The sequence below is a fragment of the Podarcis tiliguerta genome (genome assembly GCF_965153285.1).
Source record: "Podarcis tiliguerta genome assembly, chromosome: 2".
NCBI lineage: Eukaryota > Metazoa > Chordata > Lepidosauria > Squamata > Lacertidae > Podarcis > Podarcis tiliguerta.
Window position 1 is genome coordinate 108439331 of NC_139535.1, and position 24769 is coordinate 108464099.

The window sequence follows — 24769 nt, forward strand, 5'->3', positions numbered from 1 at the left end:
CATTTCTCCCATCGCATTTTTAAGACTATTACACTCTGCAGACTAGGGCTTTCCCCCTCAGTCTTGCCCAGTAGCATAATTTCCCCCTCTTCACCTCTCCACATTTTTTGTATTTGACATCCAACCTGATTAAGAATTTCAATGAGCTTAAATGGCTTACTCACTTTTTTGCAACTGCTTAGTTGGGGCTTAGCAAAGCAATGTCCCTATTGTTCCCTTTGGACGTTGGAAGTAAGGAATTCGTTATTTTCCCTCCTTTGCTGGTGCTCCGAGTCCCTGACCCTCCTGCCTATCTGATACTATGAGGGACCGATAACAGAGACCAGATAAGATTGGGAAGCATTCATGTGCACACCCACCCATCCACATCAACTCATTGACTTGTTGCAGTTCTGCAGCAAGGGATTTAACATGAAAGAAGGAGCTAAAGGCATGGGGCTGTTTTGGAGGTTTGAACCTATGGGTGGAAAAGACTATTTATGTATGCTACTATTACATCCTGTCCGGGTGGCGCTGTGGGTTAAAGCCTCAGTGCCTAGGGCTTGCCGATCGAAAGGTCGGCGGTTCAAATCCCCGTGACGGGGTGCGCTCCCGTCGTTCGGTCCCAGCGCCTGCCAACCTAGCAGTTCGAAAGCACCCCCAAGTGCAAGTAGATAAATAGGGACCGCTTACTGGCGGGAAGGTAAACGGCGTTTCCGTGTGCGGCTCTGGCTCTCCAGAGCAGCGATGTCACGCTGGCCACGTGACCCGGAAGTGTCTTCAGACAGCGCTGGCCCTTGGCCTCTTTAAGTGAGATGGACGCACAACCCTAGAGTCTGTCAAGACTGGCCCGTACGGGCAGGGGTACCTTTACCTTTACCTTTATTACATCCTGTGTTTCGTTAGCCCAAAAATGGAAAATGGGTGAGGTCCCAACTAAAGAAGAATGGCAACTTAAACTGATGGAATACGTACAGCTTGAGGACCGAACATATAGAATAAGAGAAGAAGAAGAACATACGTTTGAAGAAGATTGGGAAAACGTTTATTGAATATAGTGGGGGAAACTGTGTACACTTGAAAACATAATAATAATAATAATAATAATAATAATAATAATAATAATAATAATTTTTATTTATACCCTGCCCTCCCCAGCCAAGGCCGGGCTCAGGGCAGCTAACAAGCAATAATAAAAACAAGTTGAATGAATACAACTTAAAAACAAGATTAAAATACAACATTAAAATATTGAAACATTAAAATTTTGTGGCATTCGTACGGAGCCCCCGGTCATCTTACGGATTATTGACCCATACACCACTAATCCACTGCCACCAACTAGGTCCTCCCAGTAAAATCACTTCAGTCGCAGTCAGGTTCTCAATTAATAAAGAAGAGTGTATTTTATTTAATACGTAAACAAACTTTTACGGCATTCCAAACGTTGTTACTCTTTACTTTCTTAGTCTTATTTTCCTCTCTCGATCTCTTCTACCTTCCCTCATTGGCAGCATTAAGATAAATTCAACAGTGTAAACAAGTTTTGATGGCTGTATTAATGGAATACTGAATGGTTTAAAAAGGTAAAGGACCCCTGACAGTTAAGTCCAGTCGCAGACGACTCTGGGGTTGCGGCACTCATCTCACTTTACAGGCCAAGGGAGCCGGCGTTTGTCCATAGACAATTTTTCCGGGTCATGCAGCCAGTTTCTGGCTGCTTCTGGCGCAATGGAACACCGAAACCAGAGCAGCACACGGAAACGCCATTTACCTTCCTGCCGGAGCGGTACCTATTTATCTACTTGCACTTTTTGGCGAGCTTTCGATCTGCTAGGTTGGCAGGAGCAGGGATCAAGCAACGGGAGCTCACTCCGTCGCGGGGATTCGAATCGCCGACCTTCTGATCGGCAAGCCCAAGAGGCTCAGTGGTTTAGACCACAGCGCTACCCACGTCCCTTTTTACTGAATGGTTTAGTTTATGTAAAATATGCAGGAATTTATGATATGCAAATTGAACCATGGAAAGAGAAGAAGGGAAGCCATTGACATTTTCAGGTTGTTTAATGAATATTTTAAGTTGTAAAATAGAAAACTTAATAAAAATCATACACACACACAAAGGAAATGCACAGCCAGGGAGAAGGGCTGTGGTGGCGGCTGGCAGATGATGCCAGGAGCAGCGGATTGCACAAACATGTTTTCCGCTCCTTGTGTTGCAGGTGGCTGCTGCAGCTTCCCTACGTGGATCGCAGGCGCACAGCCGTCTACGGGAAGGTAAACCACATGGTCCTCTGCCTCCTGAGAACATGATGCTCCTCTGTGCCTGCACCCTGCGACCGCGCAGTTCATACCTTGTGTCAGGGATGGGGAACCGTGGCGCTCCTAGATGTTGTTGGATTGCAACACCCATCAGCCCCAGCTTACATGGGCAGCGGTGATGGGTGTTGTAGTCTAGCAACAGTGGAACAGCAAGTTCCCCACTCCTGATTTAAATGATGCGCTGCTGATTGAAATTTCGTTTGCGGTTTTGTTGCTTTTGTTTTCAAGCTGCAGTCGTTCTTTTTTAAAAGTTCAAAGTGTTACACAGCACGCTGCTTTTTAAAAAATTTGAAACATGGAATAAAACGTTTTGAATGAATGAATCATAAAACGTATGTTTGCTTTTGTGTAGGCCTATGGAGGCTTTTTAGCACTGAAGCTCATGGCAACAGCGGAAGGCCTCTTTAAATGCGGAACTGGTGTGGCACCCATTACTAGCTTCCGTTTCCACGGTGAGTAGCAGTAAAGACGGTCTGGTTTTCTTTCTTCTTCATTTCTTTTTTTTTAAAAAAAGGAATCTAAATTTTGCACCACGATATACTCTGTGAAAAGGGATGAATTCTGCTGCATGTAGAAATCATGCAGTTTCAATGGAAAATACAAGAACAGTGAAGCAACAAAACCTTGGACCTGCTATGGCCTCGGCCCAGTATACCTGAAGGAGCATCTCCGCCCCCATCGTTCAGCCCAGACATTGAGGTTCGGCTCCGAGGGCCTTCTGGCGGTTCCCTCACTGTGAGAAGTGAGGTTACAGGGAACCAGGCAGAGGGCCTTCTTGGTAGTGGCACCCTCCCTGTGGAACGCCCTCGCATCAGATGTCAAGGAAATAAACAACTATCTGACTTTTCTAAAAGACACCTGAAGGCAGCTCTGTTTAGGAAAGTTTTTAATGTTTGATGTTTTATCGTGCTTTTAATTCTGTTGGGAGTGGCCCAGAGTGGCTGGGGAAACGCAGCCAGATGGGCGGGGTAGAAATAATAATTATTATATTTTTATATTACCGGAGGGAGAGGTGACGACGGACCTCCGGTTAAGTCTCATTGTCCATTTCACTGCTTTGGGGTTCTGCAGCTGTACTGGGGAGGTGTTTACTGGAAGAAGCAACTCCAAAGATCCCTTAACTCTGTCTCTTGCCACAGCTGCCACCTTCTCCGAACGCTACCTGGGGATGCCAGCCCGGGAGGATGCTGCCTACACGGTATGGCGAAAGGGGCAGGAAAGAGGGCCTCTCTGTTACTTGTGCCTTCCTCCGCCCCCTCCCACCCCTTCTTGGGTATTGAATGGGGTAGAGTCTGGCACAGGGCTCAGTGGCGTAGCGTGGGTTGTCAGCACCCGGGGCAAGGCAAGTAATTTGCGCCCCCTAACCCGGGGCAAGGCAAGTAATTTGCACCCCCCCCCTCGCTGCACTGTCCCTCCCCCAGATAGTCCCTCGCTCTCTCTTCGCACCGCACCGCACCGCACCGCACGCCTGGCACCCTCCCCTCCACAGTGGGCAGCGACCTGGCGGCTCGGACCGGATTCGCACAGCCAGCACTGCAGTGAGAGAGAGTGAGTGAGCCAGGTAGGGGCAGAGAGCTGCGAGTGCGAGCGCGCCCCCCCCCCAGATGTTGCGCCCGGTGCGGCCGGCCCCCCTGCACCCCCCACGCTACGCCACTGACAGGGCTGGATTTAGGTTTGATGAGGCCCTGAGCTACTGAAGGTAATGGGGCCCTTTCTATGTCCAGCTGTCCTTTGTCAACAACAAATTGTCACTGTTTTTTGTTTTGAATATCTGCTATATGGTAATTTATGGACCTAATAGGTATCCAAAGCCATTGGCACACGTTGCCATGCAGCCAGTCCATGCAGAATGAATCATAGAATCATAGACTTGGAAGAGACCACAAGGGCCATCGAGTCCAATCCCCTGCCAAGCAGGAAACACCATCAGAGCACTCCTGACATATGGTTGTCAAGCCTCTGCTTAAAGACCTCCAAAGAAGGAGACTCCACCACACTCCTTGGCAGCAAATTCCACTGTCGAACAGCTCTTACTGTCAGGAAGTTCTTCCTAATGTTTAGGTGGAATCTTCTTTCTTGTAGTTTGGATCCATTGCTCCGTGTCCGCTTCTCTGGAGCAGCAGAAAACAACCTTTCTCCCTCCTCTATGTGACATCCTTTTATATATTTGAACATGGCTATCATATCACCCCTTAACCTCCTCTTTTCCAGGCTAAACATGCCCAGCTCCCTTAGCCGTTCCTCATAAGGCATCGTTTCCAGGCCTTTGACCATTTTGGTTGCCCTCCTCTGGACACGTTCCAGTTTGTCAGTGTCCTTCTTGAACTGTGGTGCCCAGAACTGGACACTGGACACTGTGTAGGCACCCTATATATAGAAATGAGCAAACCAGTGATATTTTAGGGAGCAGGCTAGCAGGCGGCGCCCATTACTTACATCATAGGAGCCTACACAACACAAAACACCATTGCTGTATGTAGGTTTTATTTTATTAGTTTTTTATCTTATATATTGGAAATGTACATCCAGGGTTTTTTCCCCCTTTAATTTTTTGGGGGCCCCCTGAATCTGCAGGCAACACTGGCATGCTCAGGTTGTGTGAACCAAGTCCAACTTTTTCTTTCCCAAGGTGCGTGAGTGTCACTGCCCTGCTGCCTTTTTCAGGTGGAGAGATTTCTCCCACACTCTCACAACTTTATCATACATTTAAATGACTCCATGTCCCCCGAAAGGACGTGGGTGGCGCTGTGGGTTAAACCACAGAGCCTAGGACTTGCCGATCAGAAGGTTGGCAGTTCGAATCCCCGCGACGGGGTGAGCTCCCGTTACTCGGTCCCTGCTCCTGCCAACCTAGCAGTTCGAAAGCACGTCAAAGTGCAAGTAGATCAATAGGTATCACTCTGGTGGGAAGGTAAACTGTGTTTCTGTGCGCTGTGCTGGTTTGCCAGAAGCGGCTTCGCCATGTGGCTACATGACCTGGAAGCTGTATGTCCGGCTCACTTGGCCAATAAAGCTAGATGAGCGCCGCAACCCCAGAGTCGGTCACGACTGGACCTAATGGTCAGGGGTCCCTTTACCTTTACTATGTCCCCTGAAGACTCTTGGGGACTGTAGTTTACTAAGAGTGTTGTGAATTGTGGCTCTGTTGAGGGGTAGGCAACTTGCCCAGGATCCTTTAGGAGGAAGATTCGCTTTATTTAGCTGTATTAATTTCTGAAAATCCCCACCCCCACTGTCTAGGTCACAGAGTGCTTGCAGAAGTTTGCAGTAAAACTCACATACAAAACAAAACAAAATAATACAACACTGTGAATGAAAAAAAATTAAGTGACTCCATTGTAAAAAGAAGACCTAACATATCACTGATGCAGTGGAGGCCCACAGTTGAGCTGGCAAACACAGAATCCTGAGCTGTTACATTTCGTTGTTTTTTTATGATTTTCAGTTTTATACATTTCAGTACCGTATTTTTCGCCCCATAGGGCGCACCTAGTTTTTTTTTTGGGGGGGGGAATAAAGAAAAAAAATTTATTCCCCCCCCCCAGGTGCGGGGCTGGTGCGGGGGAAGCTCGAGCTTCCCCCGACCCCAGCCCCCAGAACGGGCAGCTCTTCACAAGCCTTGGGAGACCGGCGCGATTTCCCGCCGGGCTCCCACGCCTTGCGGATAACTGCCTGAAGCCCAAACCAGGTCGGGGAACAGCGGGATGGCGGCGCTCCGCCTCCCCGCTGTCCCCCCAGCTTGTCGCCCCAGGCTTTGGGATGCAGGCTTCTATCCGCAAGGCTTGGGAGCCAACGGGAACTCCCGCAGAGCTCCCAAGGCTTGCGGAGAGCTTCCTGAAGCCTGGAGGGCGAGAGGGGTTGGTGCTTCTTTTTACAATGGAGTCACTTAATTTTTTTTTCCATTCACAGTGTTTTATTATTTTGTTTTGTTTTGTATGTGAGTTTTACTGCAAACTTCTGCAAGCACTCTGTGACCTAGACAGTGGGGGTAGGGGTTGGAGGTCTTTAAGCAGAGGCTTGACAACCATATGTCAGGAGTGCTCTGATTGTGTTTCCTGCTTGGCAGGGGGTTGGACTCGATGGCCCTTGTGGTCTATTCCAACTCTATGATTCTATGATTCTAATTCTATGATTCTATGATTCTCCAGGCTTCAGCGAAAGCCTGCATTCGCCCCATAGGACGCTCACACATTTCCCCTTCATTTTTCGAGGGGGAAAGTGCGTCCTATAGGGCGAAAAATACGGTATTTTACAATCATTTTAACATTTTGAAACTTGACTTCGTTCCCCCTCTTTCTGTGGTTCGTTAAATTGATTTTTAATATTTTATGCATATCCAAATTAACTTAATTTGTTCATTTATTCATCTACTTTAAATATATATTCTTGTAAAACTGCGGGTGATTACAATAATCCTGCCAACGTTCTTATCTGTTTACAATTTTTTTGCAAATACAGTGGTACCTCTGGTTACGTACTTAATTCGTTCCAGAGGTCCGTTCTTAACCTGAAACTGTTCTTAATCTGAAGCACCACTTTAGCTAATGGGGCCTCCCGCTGCCGCTGCGCCATCAGAGAACGAGTTCTGTTCTCATTCTGAAGCAAAGTTCTTAACCTGAAGCACTATTTCTGGGCTAGCGGAGTCTGTAACCTGAAGCGTATGTAACCTGAGGTACCACTGTATTCCATAAACCATTTCCATTCTTTTATAAAAAGGTTGTCTTGATTTCTTATTTCTCCCGTAAGTTTTGCCATTTCTGCATATTCCGTAAGTTTTTGTACCCATTCTTCTTTTGCTGGGACCCCAAAGAAGAGAGAAGAAAAGAAATGGAAAGAAAATGAGCTGTTACATTTTGAGCCCGTTTCTCCTCAGTGGCTTCTCCTCAGTGGCTGCCAGTTTCCCCATTCCACCTGCCCCACAAAATCACCAATTACAGTGGTGCCTCGCAAGACGAAAAGAATCCGTTCCACGAGTCTCTTCGTCTAGCGGGGAGCGCGCGAGGGGGGTGGGCAGCGGCGCGAGGCACTAACCGTCAGCCGGAAGGTGGGAGGGAGCTGGAGGAGCGGGGAAGCGAGCGTGCGTGCGTGCAGTGCGCGTCGCCATGACACGAGAGGCAGGGCCGTTTCGTCTTGCGAAGCAAGCCCATAGAGAAATTTGTCTTGCGAAGCGCATTGAAAAACGGAAAACCCTTTCGTCTAGCGGGTTTTCCGTCTTGCGAGGCATTCGTCTTGCGGGGCACCACTGTATTATTTTTTGGCCAGCTGTGAATCCATGTGTGATTTGCCGGAACCTGCAACATGTCCGTGCAGAGGTTTGGCTGCTTGTCTCCAATTCCTGCTGGCTCAAGTGCACTCCTGATTCATAACCTGATTGCGCAGGAAAAGCTTTCCCTGTTGCTGCTGCAAAGGAGCAGAGTGGGGAGGGAGACAGATATTTTGGTGCTTCGTTCCTGCCTCTTCCACCCTTTTCCTTTTCCTCCCTCCAGATGGCCTCTGTGTTGGAAGAAGCACCCCACCTCAAGGACAGAAACGTCCTCCTTGCCCACGGAACTGGAGACGGTAAGGTTTGGCCTCTCCATTGACTCTCCCACTCACCCATCCCATCCCCTAACAATGATCTTCAGGTTGACTCCAGGGTTTGGGGGGTGGAGCTGGGAACAATGTACTGGAATGGGCTCCTTCCCAGTTGCCTCCTTATACAGGAAGATAGGAAGGTGCCTTATAATACCTTCTGCACTCTGTCAGTGGATTTCCAGGGTTTCAGACAGAGGACTCTCCTACCTGGAGATGCTGGCACTGTGGTCTAAACCACTGAGCCTCTTGAGCTAGCTGATTGGAAGGTCGGCGGTTCGAATCCCCGCAATGGGGTGAGGTCCCGTTGCTCTGTCCCAGCTCCTGCCAACCTAGCAGTTCGAAAGCACGTCAAAGTGCAAGTAGATAAATAGCTACCGCTCTGGTAGGAAGGTAAATGGCATTTCCCTGTGCTGCTCTGGTTTGCCAGAAGCGGCTTAGTCATGCTGGCCACATGACCCGGAAGCTGTATGCCGGCTCCCTCGGCCAGTAAAGCAAGATGAGCGCCGCAACCCCAGAGTCGGTCACGACTGGACCTAACGGTGAGGGGTCCCCTTTACCTTTATGCATGAAATTAGACTCAGGCCCAGGTTTCCCACCCCTAGTTAACTGGTTTTTCTCTCTGGGAATGATAACAGAGTTGGAAGGGACTCCTAGGGTCAACCCCCTGCAATGTAGGAATCTCAGCTAAGGCATTTATTATAAGAAAAAACCTGCTCCTTTTCCCCTTATGGGGTGTCCAAGAGCCAGTATAAAGTCCTTAAATGGGTTCCCTATCAGTAGGAGAAAATAACAGAGACCAACCAGAGTATATTGAGAAGCAAAGCAGTTAGTAAGCCTGATCTTTATTAAACCGTTGCAACAGGGTCCCCACTCGCCACATGCAGGAGGGAGGAGAACCCTGAACAATAGTGCACAAGCCCTTATATAGACTTTTGAAATTGCCCACCCTGTAGCCCAAGATCACCCTCCATCTTACATACATCACCAGAAGGAGGCGGTCTACAGCAGAAATCCTGTCTGCCAGGATATCTGTTAATGGTCACTGATTGCTTTTCCTGGGCAGCCTGGCCATTCTTTTGTGATAGTAAATACTTTAATTCCTGAATCCAGGTCAAAGACTCACCCTATTGATACACAAATACGCCCTTAAGCCTAGGCCAACCCCAACCTCTCTCACCACCAAAGGAACACAAGCGAACAACACAAACAACGCTGACCCCAAACTCTACATACATTAAACACAATAGAAACACCGCCACCCAACCCCAACCCCTTCCATTTCCCCTCTCTCCACCCCCCTCTTTCTTTTTTCTTTTCTTCTCCCCCTAATGCCTCAACAAATGAAATGGATTTGTAAAAATGTTACATGGAAAAACAACAACGAGGCATTACACTTACTTCTGTAAAACAAGAAAACCCTTAATTAAAAAAAAAGAAAAAAGAAAAATACGCCCTTAAGACAGAATTTGCAACTGAAAAGGCAATGGGAACGCTTTCCCCATTTTCCTCCCTTGCTGCAAAGGAATATTTGAGGTCACTGGGAGAATCAAAAGGGCTTCAAGATTGCTCTCCTATACTATTTCAGACATGTGGTTTATATACTTATGTATGTGTTTGCCTTGTACATTTATGTACATTTAATTTATATTTGAGACCTTAGAATTCTTATAACGCATCCATGACAGGTGGCTCTATCCATGCTAGAACTGGTTTTTCCATATGCCAAAGTCATCCCTTCTTGTCACCAGTTTCTCTTACTCCTAATTGGCCGTTCAGAAGGGAGCCTACAGAGAGACAGACAGACGCCAATCAGATGTGCTACCCATTATCTCACATTCTCCCTCTTTCCTCTGGCAGCCACAGTGCACTTCCAGCATACAGCTGAACTTCTTATCCGGCTTCTAGCTGCTGATTCTAACTACGCTACCCAGGTAGGATGGATTAGGAAAGAGGGACCAGGTTTTTGGCAGTGAGGAGCTGCTCTTTGTGCCCCACCAGACTGGTGTGGGTTTTTCTCTTTTTGCGAGTGTATTCTGCAATTATGCTGAAGTGGAGTTGATTTTATGCTGAACCCTCCATGCATCATTCTGCCTTATTAAGATGTTTTGTGATGTTTCTACAACATTCCTGCATTATCGCTGTGTGGAGGGGCACTCCTGAACTGTGATGCAACAAAAGCAAGGCAACCCCCCCCCCAACACACTGAAACATTAGCGGTAATGTAAAGTTACGAGATTTCAGGAAAAACCAATTGGAATTGAAGCAATCTGACCAACCCAAACCAGTTTCAGGTTGCAAACAATATTGGTCACCCTGTCTGATTACCTCTGTTGGGAGAGAGACGGGGGGGGGGGGCGTGTGTCCCTGTTAATTCTCCTTGATTTCCAGGCGGCATTTGAGACCATTGATTAGAGCATCTTTCTGGAGCAGCTGTTGGGAAGCGGGGTTCGGTACCGCTGTGCAGTGGTTCTGATCCAATTTGGATGCTTTTTTCCAGAGGGTGGTGGTACTTTTATGTATATTAACATTTTATGCTTTTATTTCAGATTTACCGTATTTTTCGCTCTATAAGACACACTTTTCCCCCTTCAAAAATTAAGGGGAAATGTGTGTGCGTCTTATGGAGGGAATGCAGGCTCCTTGGGTTCAGCGATAGCAATGCGAAGCCTCCAAAGTGCAGAGGGAGAGCTCCCCCCGCGCTCCGGAGGCTTCGGGTTGCTTTCGCTGAAGCCACCTGAAGCCCCCGGAGCACAGCGGGAACTCCTGCTGCGCTCCGGGGGCTTCAGGCAGCTATCCGCAAGCCTTCGGAGCACAGCAGGAGTTCCCGCTGCACTCCGAAGGCTTGTGGATATCCACCTGAAGCCTGGAGAGCAAGAGGGGTCAGTGCACACCGATCCCTCTTGCTCTCCAGGCTTCGCTTCGCTGGAGAGGCGCTGCCCAGTTTTCCCTCTCTGCGCAGCACCCCTTCAGCGAAGCGGGAGGAGAAATGGAAGGGGCTCCGTTTCTCCTGCCGCTTCGCTGAAGGGACACTGAGCAGAGAGGGGGAGAATTTTTTTTTCCTGTTCTCCCCTTCCTATGGTCCGGTGCGTCCTATGGTCCAGTGCGTCCTATAGAGCGAAAAATATGGTAAATGGATTTTTTTTATTTTTTGGTACAGTTGTACCTCGGAAGCCTTGCGAGTCAAACATTTTGGCTCCTGAACGCCGCAAACCCGAAAGTGAGTGTTCCAGTTTGCAAACGTTCTTTAGAACCCAAATGTCCTCCGCGAGTTCCGATTGGCCGCAGGAGCTTCCTGCAGCCAATCAGAAGCTGCGCCTTGGTTTCCGAATGTTTTGGAAGTCGAACAGACTTCCGGAATGGATTCTGTTCGACTTCCGAGGTACGACTGTATTGCGAGTTGCTTTGAGTTTACTTTTTTGTAAAAGAAAGAAAGAAAAATAAGTTACTAATAAGCACAAGAACCAAGAAAAACAACGTACAAACGCTCGGATGCCGTGATGAGCACAAATTGCGAATGCAGAATGATAAAGATAACTGGAGGTTGTTTTCCATGTGTGCCTACCCAGGAGTGCAAGAAAATATTCCAGATTGTAAGGGCCCCCTGGTATTGTGTTAAAGCGCCGTGCCAAACTGATGGTGCTATAGAATAAAAAAGGAAACATCCCTGATCTTTTGGTGTCCGTTCCCCAGATCTACCCAGATGAAGGCCACACATTTGAGTCCAGCCAGCGCCACCTCAGCCAGAGGCTCTTCTCCTTCTTTCGGAGCTGCTTTGAGGATCCGAAGCATGCACATCTGTTATCTGAGGAAGATGAGGACCCGTAGTGGGACACTGAGGACTGCCACCTGCTGCTGATTTCACTTGCCCTTTTCTTTGCTGCGCTGGCAACTCACGGCAGCACTTTTGCACATCCCACGGACCTGCACTTTGTGTGTGTTCTGCATTAAGCACATCGTTTGGCGCTGCCGATTACGTCCTCCTAAGGACCCCTGCTTTTACTTAAAAAACCCCGACGAGTTTCCACCCCTTGGGACTGTGAAGACAGCTTTTTAAAATGTATGCGTGTGCATGCGAATCCCAAAGCCAGGGGGAGGGACTTCTAGTGGTCAAGGGATGGTGGGTATTTATTCCATATGCCTTACGTATTCCCTTTGCCCATGCAAAAGAGTAGCAGAGAAGCATAACGAGCTATGAAATGTAAGCAAACCTATTCAAAGTCACTCCTGTCGTGTGAGCTTTTATTGCAACAGAGAAAAGTTTGCGCTCGTTTGCTGCAGAATTGCTATTCCCTCCTCCCCTCCCGCCCAGTCTTTTGTCAGCAAAGAGTATATACAACCCTGCAAGGACCAGCAGTTTTGTTAAAGATCCTTCACAGTTCTTTCCCCCAAAGTTTCCACAAATGTGGATGAAATATACTCGGAGTCGGGAGTGGATTTCATGCTCTTTATTCAGCTCATAGTGGTGAGGAGGAATGAAAGTTCCCCCAGAATATACATTATTTACACAGTGGGCCCCACGTGATTGGCTAATTCCGGAATTCTCCTGTAGGCCAATCAGGTTGCGGATTCACTTCCACCTGGAGCTGGATTGGGTGGCTCCTGTGGACCAATCAGACTGCTGCATTCTGGATCCTATTGTTCTAGGACCAATCAGACTGCTGCATTCTGAACCCTATTGTTGTAGGACCAATCAGACTGCTGCATTCTGGATCCTATTGTTCTAGGACCAATTAGACTGCTGCATTCTGAATCCTATTGTTCTAGGACCAATCAGACTGGTGCATTCTGGATCCTATTGTTCTAGGACCAATCAGACTGCTGCATTTTGGATCCTATTCAACTCAGTACATAGCAGACGAGAAGCAGTAGAATCATAGAATCAAGGAATTGTACGGCTGGAAGGCACCCTGAGATTCACCTTGTCCAACCCTTGCAATGCAGGAATATGCAGCCACCCCATTCTCAGCACCCTGCTCTAACCACCTGAGCTATATTGTGTAGTTGTTGTCTGATCTGTAAGCCAGGAATGTCCTCAATTGAAACCCTGCTTCCTCCATGAACTCGCTAGATAGCCTTTGGCAAAGTACCTTTTGCAAAGCTTTTCCTGCCACTTTGACCGTGTACACAACCATACTTTCAAATTAAAATCAATTAAAGCACACGGTTCCCTAAAAAATAATAATCATGGGAACTGTAGTTTCCTCCTCTCAGAACTACAATTCCCACCAGTGGCATAGCGTGGGGGGTGCAGGGGGGGGGCGGCCGCACCGGGCGCAACATCTGGGGATTAGGGTTAGGGGGCGCAAATCCACGGGTTAGGGGACGCAAATTACTTGCCTTGCCCCGGGTGCTGACAACCCACGCTACGCCACTGATTCCCACCACCCTCAGCAAATTGGGATTTTTTTTGCAGGAGATTTTGTGTTTTAAGTGTATAGTGCGCACACCATCTGTTATCTCAAAACTTTCCCCCTACGGCAGGCACAAGGGAAAGGCACAAAGGCTGGGGCTTGCAGCATAGCTGTCAAGCGTCCCTTATTTGGCGGGACAGTCCCTTATCCCAGCACCATGTCCCGCTGCTGTCCCTTATTGATAATGTCCCTTAAATTTCCCGGGTTTCAAAGGAAGCAGCTCCTCTCCCTCCCTCCCTGCCGGCCAGGGAGGAGGGAGGCTCCAACTGTGTTGCTTGGCTGCGTTGCTCACCCAATAAGGAGTCTAAGAACGACTGGATGCCTTGTGCCGATCAAATCGGCCGCGTTGCCTGGGGACTCGCCTTTGCTCAGCGCTACCTAGCGGAGAGGTGACAGTGGTTTTCCCTGCTGCATCCCCTTTGCCAGGTTGCTGCGCTATGGGAACGACCACTTGAGGCTTCGTTCGGCTGCTGGTTGATTAAAATCCCTTATTTTGGCTGCTGATCCCTTATTTTCAAATCTGTAAGTTGACAGCTATGGGGTGGCAACCTGACATTTTGCATTCAGCCTTTTATTTTTCCTTCACCCTTGAGCTGTAGCCATCAATTCCCAGACAGCCTCTTGACTTTCCAAACTCCTCCTTGGTCCCTGGGCTGCCTGCCTCCTGTTTGCCACTCCCAGGTCCATCGAGCAGCAGTTGGATAGAGCCCCAGCGACCTTTGACCCTTGCAGCTATTCAGGCAGCCAGACCTTCGAGCACCAGGGGCGAAAACACCTGGCCTTCCCAACCACCTGAGAAGCTGACAAAACAAGGTAACTTGTCGAGTTTAAATCTTCTGCAGGCTGCAGGCTCTTTTCGCCCATCCTCCAAACACACACGTGCAGCCATCCCAAAATTTGCTCAGGATACTCGACTTTTCTTTGGGGGAAACCCAAAGGAGATTTCTTAAAGTCATCCCTGCAAGCTGGCATTTTAGAAAGAAATGCCATTCCTTTTAGGAGGAATTCCAAACCGCAGCTCCATTCAATCCATGCAGGTTTATCCATGTGGCTTATCATTATAGATGTCTGAAGAGGAACCATTCTGTCGAATGAATGCCCCATTAGGTTTTCCCAGGGCCACCCAGCCAGATGGGTGAGGTATAAAGAATAAATTGTTTTTATTCTCAGAACCCTTTGTGGGACATCTGCCCCAAACTGATAACCTCCCCCATTGCATATTCATGGCACCCTTTATATTTGGTGGTCCTTGCAGTGGATCCTGTCTCTGCAAACAAAGGTGGGGGTTGTAACTTTCTTTTCTTTGTTTATTAATTAATTTTAATTAATTTTATTATTATTCAAAATTATAACATCCAAAAACATATCATCCTTGTGTCCCCCCCATTTTTCCTCACTCCCCCTCCTTCTCCCCACAGAATCCACCCACCCCACCCCCTGACTTCCCTCAGTTCCAGTCTTTGATTTCTCTAGAAATGCTGTTTTCTGCATGTTACTTTCAATTGTTAGGTAGAAAATAGATTTCCGGAGAGTACAATTTCTCATATCATAATTGGCAGATGTCAGTAAAGATCAGGCTTACTAGCTGCTTTGCTTCTATAATAATAATAATAATAATAATAATAATAATAATAATAATAATAATAAAGCAGCACCTTCCGGCTTTCCCTACCCTACAAAGGTATAGGAGTCCCTTGTGCTCCATTTTACCCTCTTGATTTCCTTTTATTGCATTCAGATCTGAGGGGGACCCATTGGAAAAGAAGCTCTTGCTCTTCTTTGACATTTCTTCCTGAGAGCTGCCCCGGATTTGGGGGATGTGGGTTTTCAGTTCCTTAAAGTAAAATAAAAAGCAACCCTCAAGCTTTTGATCCCCACGTATGAGGGAAAGAGAGATGCTAGGGAAACTAATCGATTGCATGAACTTTCCAGTTTGGAAGACAAAAAGAACTTGTATGTTGAGGTTTTTGAATTAGTGCCGTTTCAGCCTTAGGTTTGCACATATTACTTTTCTCTGGTCTCTCCTGGTGTAATCATTTTTGGCTAAGGGTTTGGGGTTTGTTTTTGCAGTGGGGGAGTGGTAGGGGCTGATATCTCCCACCCACCCCGCCAAGTGGTTTGCGGTTTTCTGATCTTGGCTATATTTGTTTGAAGCTATGAGATCATATACACCCTCACAGATTTGAAAACCAGTGTTTCTTCCCCAGGTCATGGAAGCAGTAGCTAATAAATGGTCACCTGTGTTAAACTCTTTTCTGTGTTGCTCTCATCCTCCTGCCTCTGGATCTTTGCCACTGTGCATGTGTTGAACCACAAACCCATAATAATAATAATAATAATAATAATAATAATAATAATAATATATTATTTATACCCCGCCCATCTGGCTGGGCTTCCCCAGCCACTCTGGGTGGCTTCCAAAAAAATATTAAAATACTGTAATACACGGTGGCGCGGTGGGTTAAAGCCACCGTGGCACGGGTGGCGCTGTGGGTTAAAGCCTCAGCGCCTAGGGTTTGCCGATCGAAAGGTCAGCGGTTCGAATCCCCGCGGCGGGGTGCGCTCCCGTTGTTCGGTCCCAGCGCCTGCCAACCTAGCAGTTCGAAAGCACTCCCGGGTGCAAGTAGATAAATAGGGACCGCTTACTAGCGGGAAGGTAAACGGCGTTTCCGTGTGCGGCTCTGGCTCGCCAGAGCAGCGATGTCACGCTGGCCACGTGACCCGGAAGTGTCTTCGGACAGCGCTGGCCCCCGGCCTCTTTGAGTGAGATGGGCGCACAACCCTAGAGTCTGTCAAGACTGGCCCGTACGGGCAGGGGTACCTTTACCTTTACCTTACTGTAATACATCAAACATTAAAAGCTTCCCTAAACAGGGCTGCCTTCAGATTTCTTCTAAAAGTCTGGTAGTTGTTGTTCTCTTTGACATCTGGTGGGAGGGCGTTCCACAGGTATCTGTGATTTGTCACGTTGTGGGAGACAGAATGCAGGCATAGATGGACTTTTCTTTTTTACTTTGCTCTTCTTGCTTTCTCAACTTTCATATCCTCTCAGCCAACACTATTCAAAGGAGTTATTTCACCCATTCAGCTACCAGTTATCAAGTGCAAAACAGCTGATTTTTCTGCATGAGGCCTCAGTGCCTGGTTGCTGATTACGGCAACTAAACTCTGTTGGGAAAGCATTGAGTTTGAGCTGTGATGGCCCATTCAGGTGTGTGCAAACTTGTATGTGTAAACTAGGCCATAAAGACGGGTTTTAACATGATGCATGCCTTATAATGCAGATTGTTGTTGCTTGGTTTTTGGTGACCTTGAGTCCAATTACCAACTCTGCGTGACCTACCTCACAGGGCGGTTGGGAGGATCAAATTTGGGGGGGCACCTCCATTTACGCTGCCTTGAGCTCCTTAGAGGAAATATATATGAATATGAGGGGGGAAATAAAATAAATGTATATATAGCTTGGTGATTTACCTGATGTGGCAGGTAGAGTGGGCATTCTGCAGAAAGGGTGAGCAGGGGAAGGTTTCAATACTCCCATTTACTATGTTGCTCAACAGAGTGTGCTGCATTAATAATAATAATAATAATAATTTATTATTTGTATCCCGCCCATCTAGCTGGGTTTCCCCAGTCACTCTGGGCGGCTTCCACAAAGACCAAAAGACCAAAGACCAAAAATACACTAAGATGTCACACATTAAAAACTTCCCTGAACAGGGCTGCCTTACGGTGTCTTCTGAATGTCAGGTAGTTGTTTATCTCTTTGACATCTGATGGGAGGGCGTTCCACAGGGTGGGCGCCACTACCAAGAAGGCCCTCTGCCTGGTTCCCTGTAGCTTTGCTTCTCGCAATGAAGGAACCGCCAGAAGGCCCTCGGCGCTGGATCTCAGTGTCCGGGCTGAACGATGGGGGTGGAGACGCTCCTCCAGGTATACTGGGCCGAGGCCATTTAGGGCTTTAAAGATCAACACCAACACTTTGAATTGTGCTCGGAAACGTACTGGGAGCCAATGTAGGTCTTTCAAGACCGGTGTTATGTGGTCTCGGCGGCCGCCCCCAGTCACCAGTCTAGCTGCCGCATTCTGGATTAGTTGTAGTTTCTGGGTCACCTTCAAAGGTAGCCCCACATAGAGCGCATTGCAGTAGTCCAAGCGAGAGATAACTAGAGCATGCACATGTTGTTTGCCCCTTACTTAGTTATTTTCCTACAAATCCTACAAAATCATGCAAGGGGGGGGGGGGAGGAGCTCTTCTCCTATAATATAACACATTATTTTTTGCGGTGGTGAAGTAAGTTTGTCAACAGCTCTGCCCCAAAAGCTGCAGCAATGTTTTCCAAGTGACTCACAATCATACATGGATCAGCTGGTATTTGCCAACCAGCCATCTGCTCAATAATATTTTTTTAAAAGCTTCCCAAATGCTGTTACGGCTTGGTGGGTCCAAGTGATACATATGAGGCCTGCATGAGCTGTATGCTCATTGTCATGTAACTATCCTGTAAACAAATCGGAACAAATAAAGACTTAATTATGTAAGTCATGCAAGTCAGGATGAATGCTCAATGGAGAGGCCTTGTATCTAGTCTTAACTGAGTTTCCGTTCTGATTTGTTTGCTAGGTGGTTGTATGAAAATGAGCAGTGACCCTGATTCGCTTGCGGGTCATTTATGCCTCTTCCATTTGTCTGTTCCACACATAGGAGGCAATTTAGGGGCCAAGGTCCCTTCAGCACCCCCTAAAATATTTGAGGGGGCCAGAGTCCCCCCAAAGTTGATGGGCATTGCCATTCAAATGGTGTTTGTGTGTTTGATGCGTCATGTGTTTGATTATATTGGGTGGGGCTTACTTGTCCTCCCCCATATTTTTATTCAAGTTAGCACCCCTGGTTCCACACTTTTCAGTGCGTTTCCCAGTCACTTTCTTAACTACAAAATAAAAATAAAGTTCATTTCTTTTTGGAAGTGGATTTGTTGCACCCGGGCAACAGAGCCCTTTAATCCACATTAACTGCACAAACCTAAAGTTCTGGTCTGTGCTTGAACTTGTCTCGCAAAACAGTGCATAAGGCTGGAGGGAGGGAGGGAAGTGGGGAGGGTGATTAAAGGAGAATACTGTTCTTTCGTAATACAGTCGTACCTTGGAAGTCTAACGGAATCCGTTCTGGAAGTCTGTTCGACTTCCAAAACGTTCAGAAACCAAAGTGTGGCTTCTGATTGGCTGCAGGAAGGTCCTGCAGCCAATCGGAAGCCCCAGAAGCGCCGTCAGACATTCAGCTTCCAAAAGAACATTAGAAAACCGGAACCTTCACTTGCGGGTTTCGACTGTTCGGGAGCCGATTTGTTCCGGAGCCAAGGCGTTTGAGATCCAAGGTATAACTGTAATGTGACCCCCCCCCCAAAAAAAACCCCTATGGATAAAAGCAAAACAGAGACAGTTTGGAGGCACCCTGATTTAAATTGTTAAAAGGAATCCTGCTGGGTCTAACATCTTTCCTCAGGCCAGCAAGATACCTATGGGAAGCCTGTAAACAGGACATGATCACAACAAAACTCTCTTCACTTGAGATTCCCAGCAACTAGCATATAGAAGAGGTGTATTGCCTCCAATATATAGCTGTTATGTACTGAGTTGAATAGGATCCAAAAGGCAGCAGTCTGATTGGTCCTAGAACAATAGGATCCAAAATGCAGCAGTCTGATTGGTCCTAGAACAATGCAGCAGTATGATTGGTCCGCAGGAGCCATCCAATCCAGCTCCAGGTGGAAGTGAATCCGCAACCTGATTGGCCTACAGGAGAATCCCGGAATTAGCCAATCACGTGGGGCCCATTGTGTAAATAATTTATATAAAGCAGATATTCTGGGGGAACTTCCATTCCTCCTCACTACTATGAGCTGAATAAAGAGCATGAAATCCAGGAACCAGGCAGAGGGCCTTCTCGGTAGTGGCGCCCTCCCTGTGGAACGCCCTCCCACCAGATATCAAAGAGAACAACAACTACCAGACTTTTAGAAGACATCTGAAGGCAGCCCTGTTTAGGGAAGCTTTTAATGTTTGATGTATCACAGTATTTTAATATTCTTTTGGAAGCTGCCCAGAGTGGCTGGGAAAACCCAGCCAGATGGGTGGGGTATAAATAATAAATAATAAATTATTATTATTATTATTATTATTATTATTATTATTATTATTATTACTCGACTCCGAGTATATTTCAATAGCCATGATATTTAGAACTGGCATGCACAGCTTGTGGCCCCCTATATTAAATGCAGCCCTTTAGCTATATATTACGCCCTATCCTGAGCTTAACAACTCACTTCCTTTATTGGTCAGTCCCACCTGGTCAGCAAAAATAGGAAGCTTACTGACCCTTATGTGGACCATCAGACATGGCTAAAGGTCACAACTTGTGCAAGTCTCCTTTGTCATTTTTACTCGGAGAGCATCATTTCGTTACAGGAGTTAGGCAGTTAATCAGTGGCGTAGCGTGGGTTGTCAGCACCCGGTGCAAGGCAAGTAATTTGCGCCCCCCGCTGCACTGTCCCTCCCCCAGATAGTCCCTTGCTCTCTCTCCGCACCGCACCACATGCCTGGCACCCCCCCCCCCTCCACAGTGGGCGGCGACCCGGTGGCTCGGATTGGATTCGCACAGCCAGCACTGCAGTGAGAGAGAGTGAGCGAGCCAGGTAGGGGCAGAGAGCTGCAAGTGCGAGCGCCCCCCCCCCAGATGTTGCGCCCGGTGCGGCCGGCCCCCCCCCTGCACCCCCCACGCTACGCCACTGCAGTTAATACAGTCTTTCTATTGCCCCATTACTACCAGAATTCTCAAATTCTACTGGTTCTCCTCTACAGTCAGACAGTATTTCCTAATGTTGGCCTTCTTATGTGGAAGTACTAATATAAAAGCAGAGGTCAAACGGACAAACCTTGGACTTGGCAGTTTTGGGTACTTTTTGGATTTGGACCGCCTGCTGTGCTGGCTGAATAGTTTTTCTTAGGGAGCAAAGACCCAGGATTTGGTTTTTGATCTTATGAAAGACAGAAGGAATTGCTGATTTTACAATGCCTCTAAAGTGGAAAGCTTCCGTTTCCAAACTCCATGTCGTTTATTATGGCCTGAGATTTGAATTGTTTTTACCCCCCCCCCCACTTTTAATTTATACGTTTAAAAATTATCATCAATAATCAACAAAACTTTAATTCAAAATCAAACCAATTTGAGGTTTCCTACAATCAAGAGCCCCTTCATGGATCACTGCCTGGTCATGGCGAAGGGATTTCAATAACTACAAGACGCTATGAGCTATGCCGTGCAGGGCCACCCAAGATGGACAGGTCATAGCCGAGAGTTTAGACTAAATGTAATCCACCTGGAGAAGGAACTGGCAAACCACTCCAGTATTTTGCCGATAAAACTCTGTGGACATAAAAAAGGAGCAGCTTTGAGAAGAAAGTGTGAGTTTCCAAGGCATGCAGTGGTTCATGGGGTCACGGAGAGTCGAACACAACTAAGACAACTAAACAACAACAATCAAGAGGCATATAAATTTTATGAAATTACATAAGTAATAACTGAGATTGATGATTACAGCCCCAACACCAAACAGAGAAAGGGCAGAGAGAACTTCAGGTCCATCTCCGTTATCCATCTCTTAGTCTCCACATTGCAGGGATAGGTAAAGGGTAAAGGGACCCCTAACCATTAGGTCCAGTCGTGGCCGACTCTGGGGTTGCGGTGCTCATCTTGCTTTATTGGCTGAGGGAGCCGGCATACAGCTTCCGGGTCATGTGGCCAGCATGACTAGGCCGCTTCTGGAGAACCACAGCAGCGCACGGAAACGCCATTTACCTTCCCGCCGGAGCAGTTCCTTTTTATCTACTTGCACTTTGACGTGCTTTCGAACTGCTAGGTTGGCAGGAGCAGGGACCGAGGAATGGGAGCTCACCCCATCGCGGGGATTCGAACCGCCGACCTTCTGATCGGCAAGTCCTAGGCTCTGTGGCTTAATCCACAGCGCCACCCGCATCCTTCCAGTTGGAGGGATAGACAAAATTCTCAACATGGACTTGTTTTTTCTGGTGTGGCATCACCCTCCCCTAACCCAAACGCTGGTAGTTAATACTTTCCATGCTGAAATCTTGTATGAAGGCCATCTCAGGGGTTATTTTGGAGAACCCTGGGACAATTGCCACAGCCAGGCCATTTTCTGGTGATGTTCTGAGTAGTGGTGGTGGCTTTGTCTTCCTGGAGGGGTAGGGGTTAGTTTTCTGGTGAACGGAACTGCGGAAGAAGCCCTGGCCTCACTGTGAAATGGTGAGCTTAGAAGGGCGAGTGGCACAGCTGCTCCTGATTTCTCTGAAGTTGCATACCCTGCAATACCCCCCAGTTTTCCAAAGATCTTCAGACATTGGAGATGGTTAGAGCGTGAATGGTGGAAAACTCATCGCAAAGATCAGATATTTGTGCCTCCCACATGGTGGTGAAGGCAGCAAAGTAACAACCCAAAATTGTTAAGGATCTGCAGTCTTTGGCCTCAGTCAATGGGAAGCTGGAGTGCTTGAACAGCTGCAGCGATAAGTGTGCAAGGCTCTTTGAGGATAATGTCCTTCAACTCTCCACTAAGTCGGATGCCATATTTCAGGGGTGGCCAACTCCCAAGAGACTGGGATCTACTTACAGAATTAAAAACTGGCAGTGATCTACCCCCGTTTTTGGGGGTTCAGGTCAAAGTTGTTGACCTTTTTTGGGGAAGAAAAGCCCCGTTTTGGGGGGGGGTCAGGTCAAAGTTATTGAGCTTTTATTAGGGAGGAGGAAAGCCCCGATTTTAAGAGTTTGGGGGTGAATGAGGAACAACCACTCACCAACAAATCACTGGGGAAACAAACAGCCTCACTCAGTAAACTCCGTCTTCCATTCTGCATATCATGCAACAATTGAGGGTGGGGCAAGGGGGCAGGGCCAGAATCGATTTTAGCAACGCTAAGGAAAGGGACCCAGCGATCAACCGCGTTCTACCAAAACCTCCTGGGGATCTACCAGTAGATTGCGATCGACCTGTTGGGCATCTCTGCCATATTTGATCCAAATTCAGAGGAGCTGTCCACTTCACTGCCTGGTCTGGTTTTATGAGATCAGTTTCCACTTTTAAGACCCGAGGATGGAGGCAAGATGCTTGCAATGGTTCGGCCAACCACATGCCATTTAGACCTTGCCTGTCCTAACTCCTACAATCTAGCCAGGTTGTTGTCAGAATGCAGTGTCGAAGGATGAGGTAATGCCCGTTGCCTTGAAGGAGATGGTGGCATATATGGTATGACCCCCTCCAGGACCCTTAGCAAACTACAGTTCCCAGGATTCTTTGGGGGAAGTCATGTGATTGAAATGTATTACATGCATGCAATGTGCCTCATTATAGCACTAAAGGTAAAGGTAAAGGGACCCCTGACCATTAGGTCCAGTTGTGGCCGACTCTGGGGTTGCGGCGCTCATCTCACTTTACTGGCCAAAGGGAGCAGGCGTACAGCTTCCGGGTCATGTGGCCAGCATGACTAAGCCGCTTCTGGCGAACCAGAGCAGCGTATGGAAACGCCGTTTACCTTCCCGCCGGAGCGGTACCTATTTATCTACTTGCACTTTGAGGTGCTTTTGAACTGCTAGGTTGGCAGGAGCAGGGACCGAGCAACGGGAGCTCACTCCATTGCGGGGATTCAAACCGCTAACCTTCTGATCGGCAAGTCCTAGGCTCTGTTGTTTAACCCACAGCGCCACCCTTGTCCCTCATTATAGCACTAGTCCTGCATTATTCAGTTCTAGCTGCAAAGCTCTTGTTCGGGCAACCCTCACATCTTCCCGGCACCTTATTTACTCTTGGCTTTTCTGTTAACAAGACTGGACATTTTCTTTCAGACATTGTGTAAAATAATTTCCCTCAGCATGGGCACAATGAGATTTCCAGTTAGCTACTTGTCAGCCGGTGATCCTTTAATCGCATTGTTGGTACGAATAATCTGAGAATGGGGGCATATATTGCCAAACAAATCTGCAACAGCTCTGGGAAATGGACTCACTGGTTTCCTGGTTCCCCAGAACCTCTCTTTTCTCTTGGTACTATGTGTTCACATTCTGCTGTATCCAGAAATTGACCTTTAATACATCCTGCTTGGCAAGGAAAGGAGCTGGCCATTTCTGAGTTTCTGCCCGGCTGGGTCAACTATTAACTTCCCCCAAATAAAACAACCTGGCTTGCAAAACTGTCTATCAAGAACAAGTTGTACTCCTGCCCCTCTCTAACAGTTGTTATCTTTCTCTTGAAGAGCAGGGAATCTACCTGATTCCACACAAAACACCCTGGAGTGCATAAGAAACAGACGAGAAGCATCAGAACAGAGATTCTGTTTGCAAATTGGGAAATCAGGTATTCTCAGGCAGGGGCAACCTGTCCTGTTTCACCACCTAGGGTGAAACCGAGATGGTTGCTTCCTGACCCCTGCCGTGCCATGCCCTGGCTCTTGCCGAATTTGGCAGAAGCCAAGGCACTCCTCAAATTTTGCCTCTTGCTCAGCTTCTCCACCAGAACACCTCCCTCTGGGTGGTGGAAGCAGTTGGGTGGATGGGCAGAGTGCCGTCTCTTCCTCTTCTGCCGCCTGAGGCGGGCGCTTCATCTTGCCTCATGGGTGGGCCGGCTCTGCACAAGCAAGGAATGGATGCAGATTCGTGGAAAATAAGGCTGCAGTCATTATGGCTACATGTTGCTGTCCGTATGAGAGGCAGTGTAGCCCTGCTAGGGGTTGTGTGTAGGAGAGGGCCATTGTGTTCATGTGCTCCTTACATGCTCATGTGCTTCCTATAGGCATCTGATTGGTCATGTGGGAATAGAAAGCTGAACCAGGTGAGCCCTTGGCCTAATCTCTCAGGGCTCTTACTATGCTTCTAAGGCTTACAGTACCCAACCAGAGGGCACTCAAGGAATTTTGAGGAAGTGCCATAGCCACCGGTCACAAAACTTCTGTCACAGGGAGTGTGGTGTAAAACAAAATGGGTGCTGCATCGAAAAGAGCAGGAAGAGGCAGGCAGACCCTCAAAATTGTATGACATGCTCATCGGAGGTGCGGTTCTGAGGGCTTTCCGGAAGTTCCCTCACTGCAAAAAGTGAAGTTACAGCAGGGTTGCCATATGTCGGGAATTTTCCGGGCATAGCTGAAATATGGCATTCGGAAGCAGTGTTCGGGCAGAAATCGTTGAAGTGTCTGGGAAAATCTGGACGCATGGAAACACATGTTGGAAGTCTAGTTTCACAGTTTTAGATTTGAAATGTCAATGTCGAATTTTCTTTAAAATAGCTCAAAAACTCAATTTTCACCTTTTGAAATATGGCAGCCCTAAGTTACAGGGAACCAGGCAGAGGGCCTTCTCAGCAGAGGCGCCCACTCTGGGGAACACCCTCCCATCAGAATTCAACAATTATACGGCTTTC

At 47.7% G+C, this 24769-nt stretch overlaps 2 protein-coding genes across 2 annotated transcripts in view; both read left to right on the forward strand.

Moving 5' to 3' along the window:
* LOC310671710 (inactive dipeptidyl peptidase 10-like) overlaps window positions 1-12096 on the forward strand; it is a 60591-nt gene extending 48495 nt beyond the window's left edge. Inside the window, exons 21-26 of the mRNA XM_083428150.1 lie at window positions 2202-2256; window positions 2654-2753; window positions 3441-3499; window positions 7788-7860; window positions 9733-9806; window positions 11566-12096. Of these exons, the coding sequence (XP_083284276.1) occupies window positions 2202-2256; window positions 2654-2753; window positions 3441-3499; window positions 7788-7860; window positions 9733-9806; window positions 11566-11700 (496 nt within the window). The 3' untranslated portion in view covers window positions 11701-12096. The remainder of the gene's footprint in view (window positions 1-2201; window positions 2257-2653; window positions 2754-3440; window positions 3500-7787; window positions 7861-9732; window positions 9807-11565) is intronic.
* Window positions 12097-13657: 1561 nt separating this feature from the next.
* Window positions 13658-24769, forward strand: part of SLC39A5 (solute carrier family 39 member 5) — a 36291-nt gene continuing 25179 nt past the window's right edge. The window contains exon 1 of the mRNA XM_083427545.1: window positions 13658-14099. The gene's annotated coding sequence lies outside the window, so the exon portion shown is untranslated. The remainder of the gene's footprint in view (window positions 14100-24769) is intronic.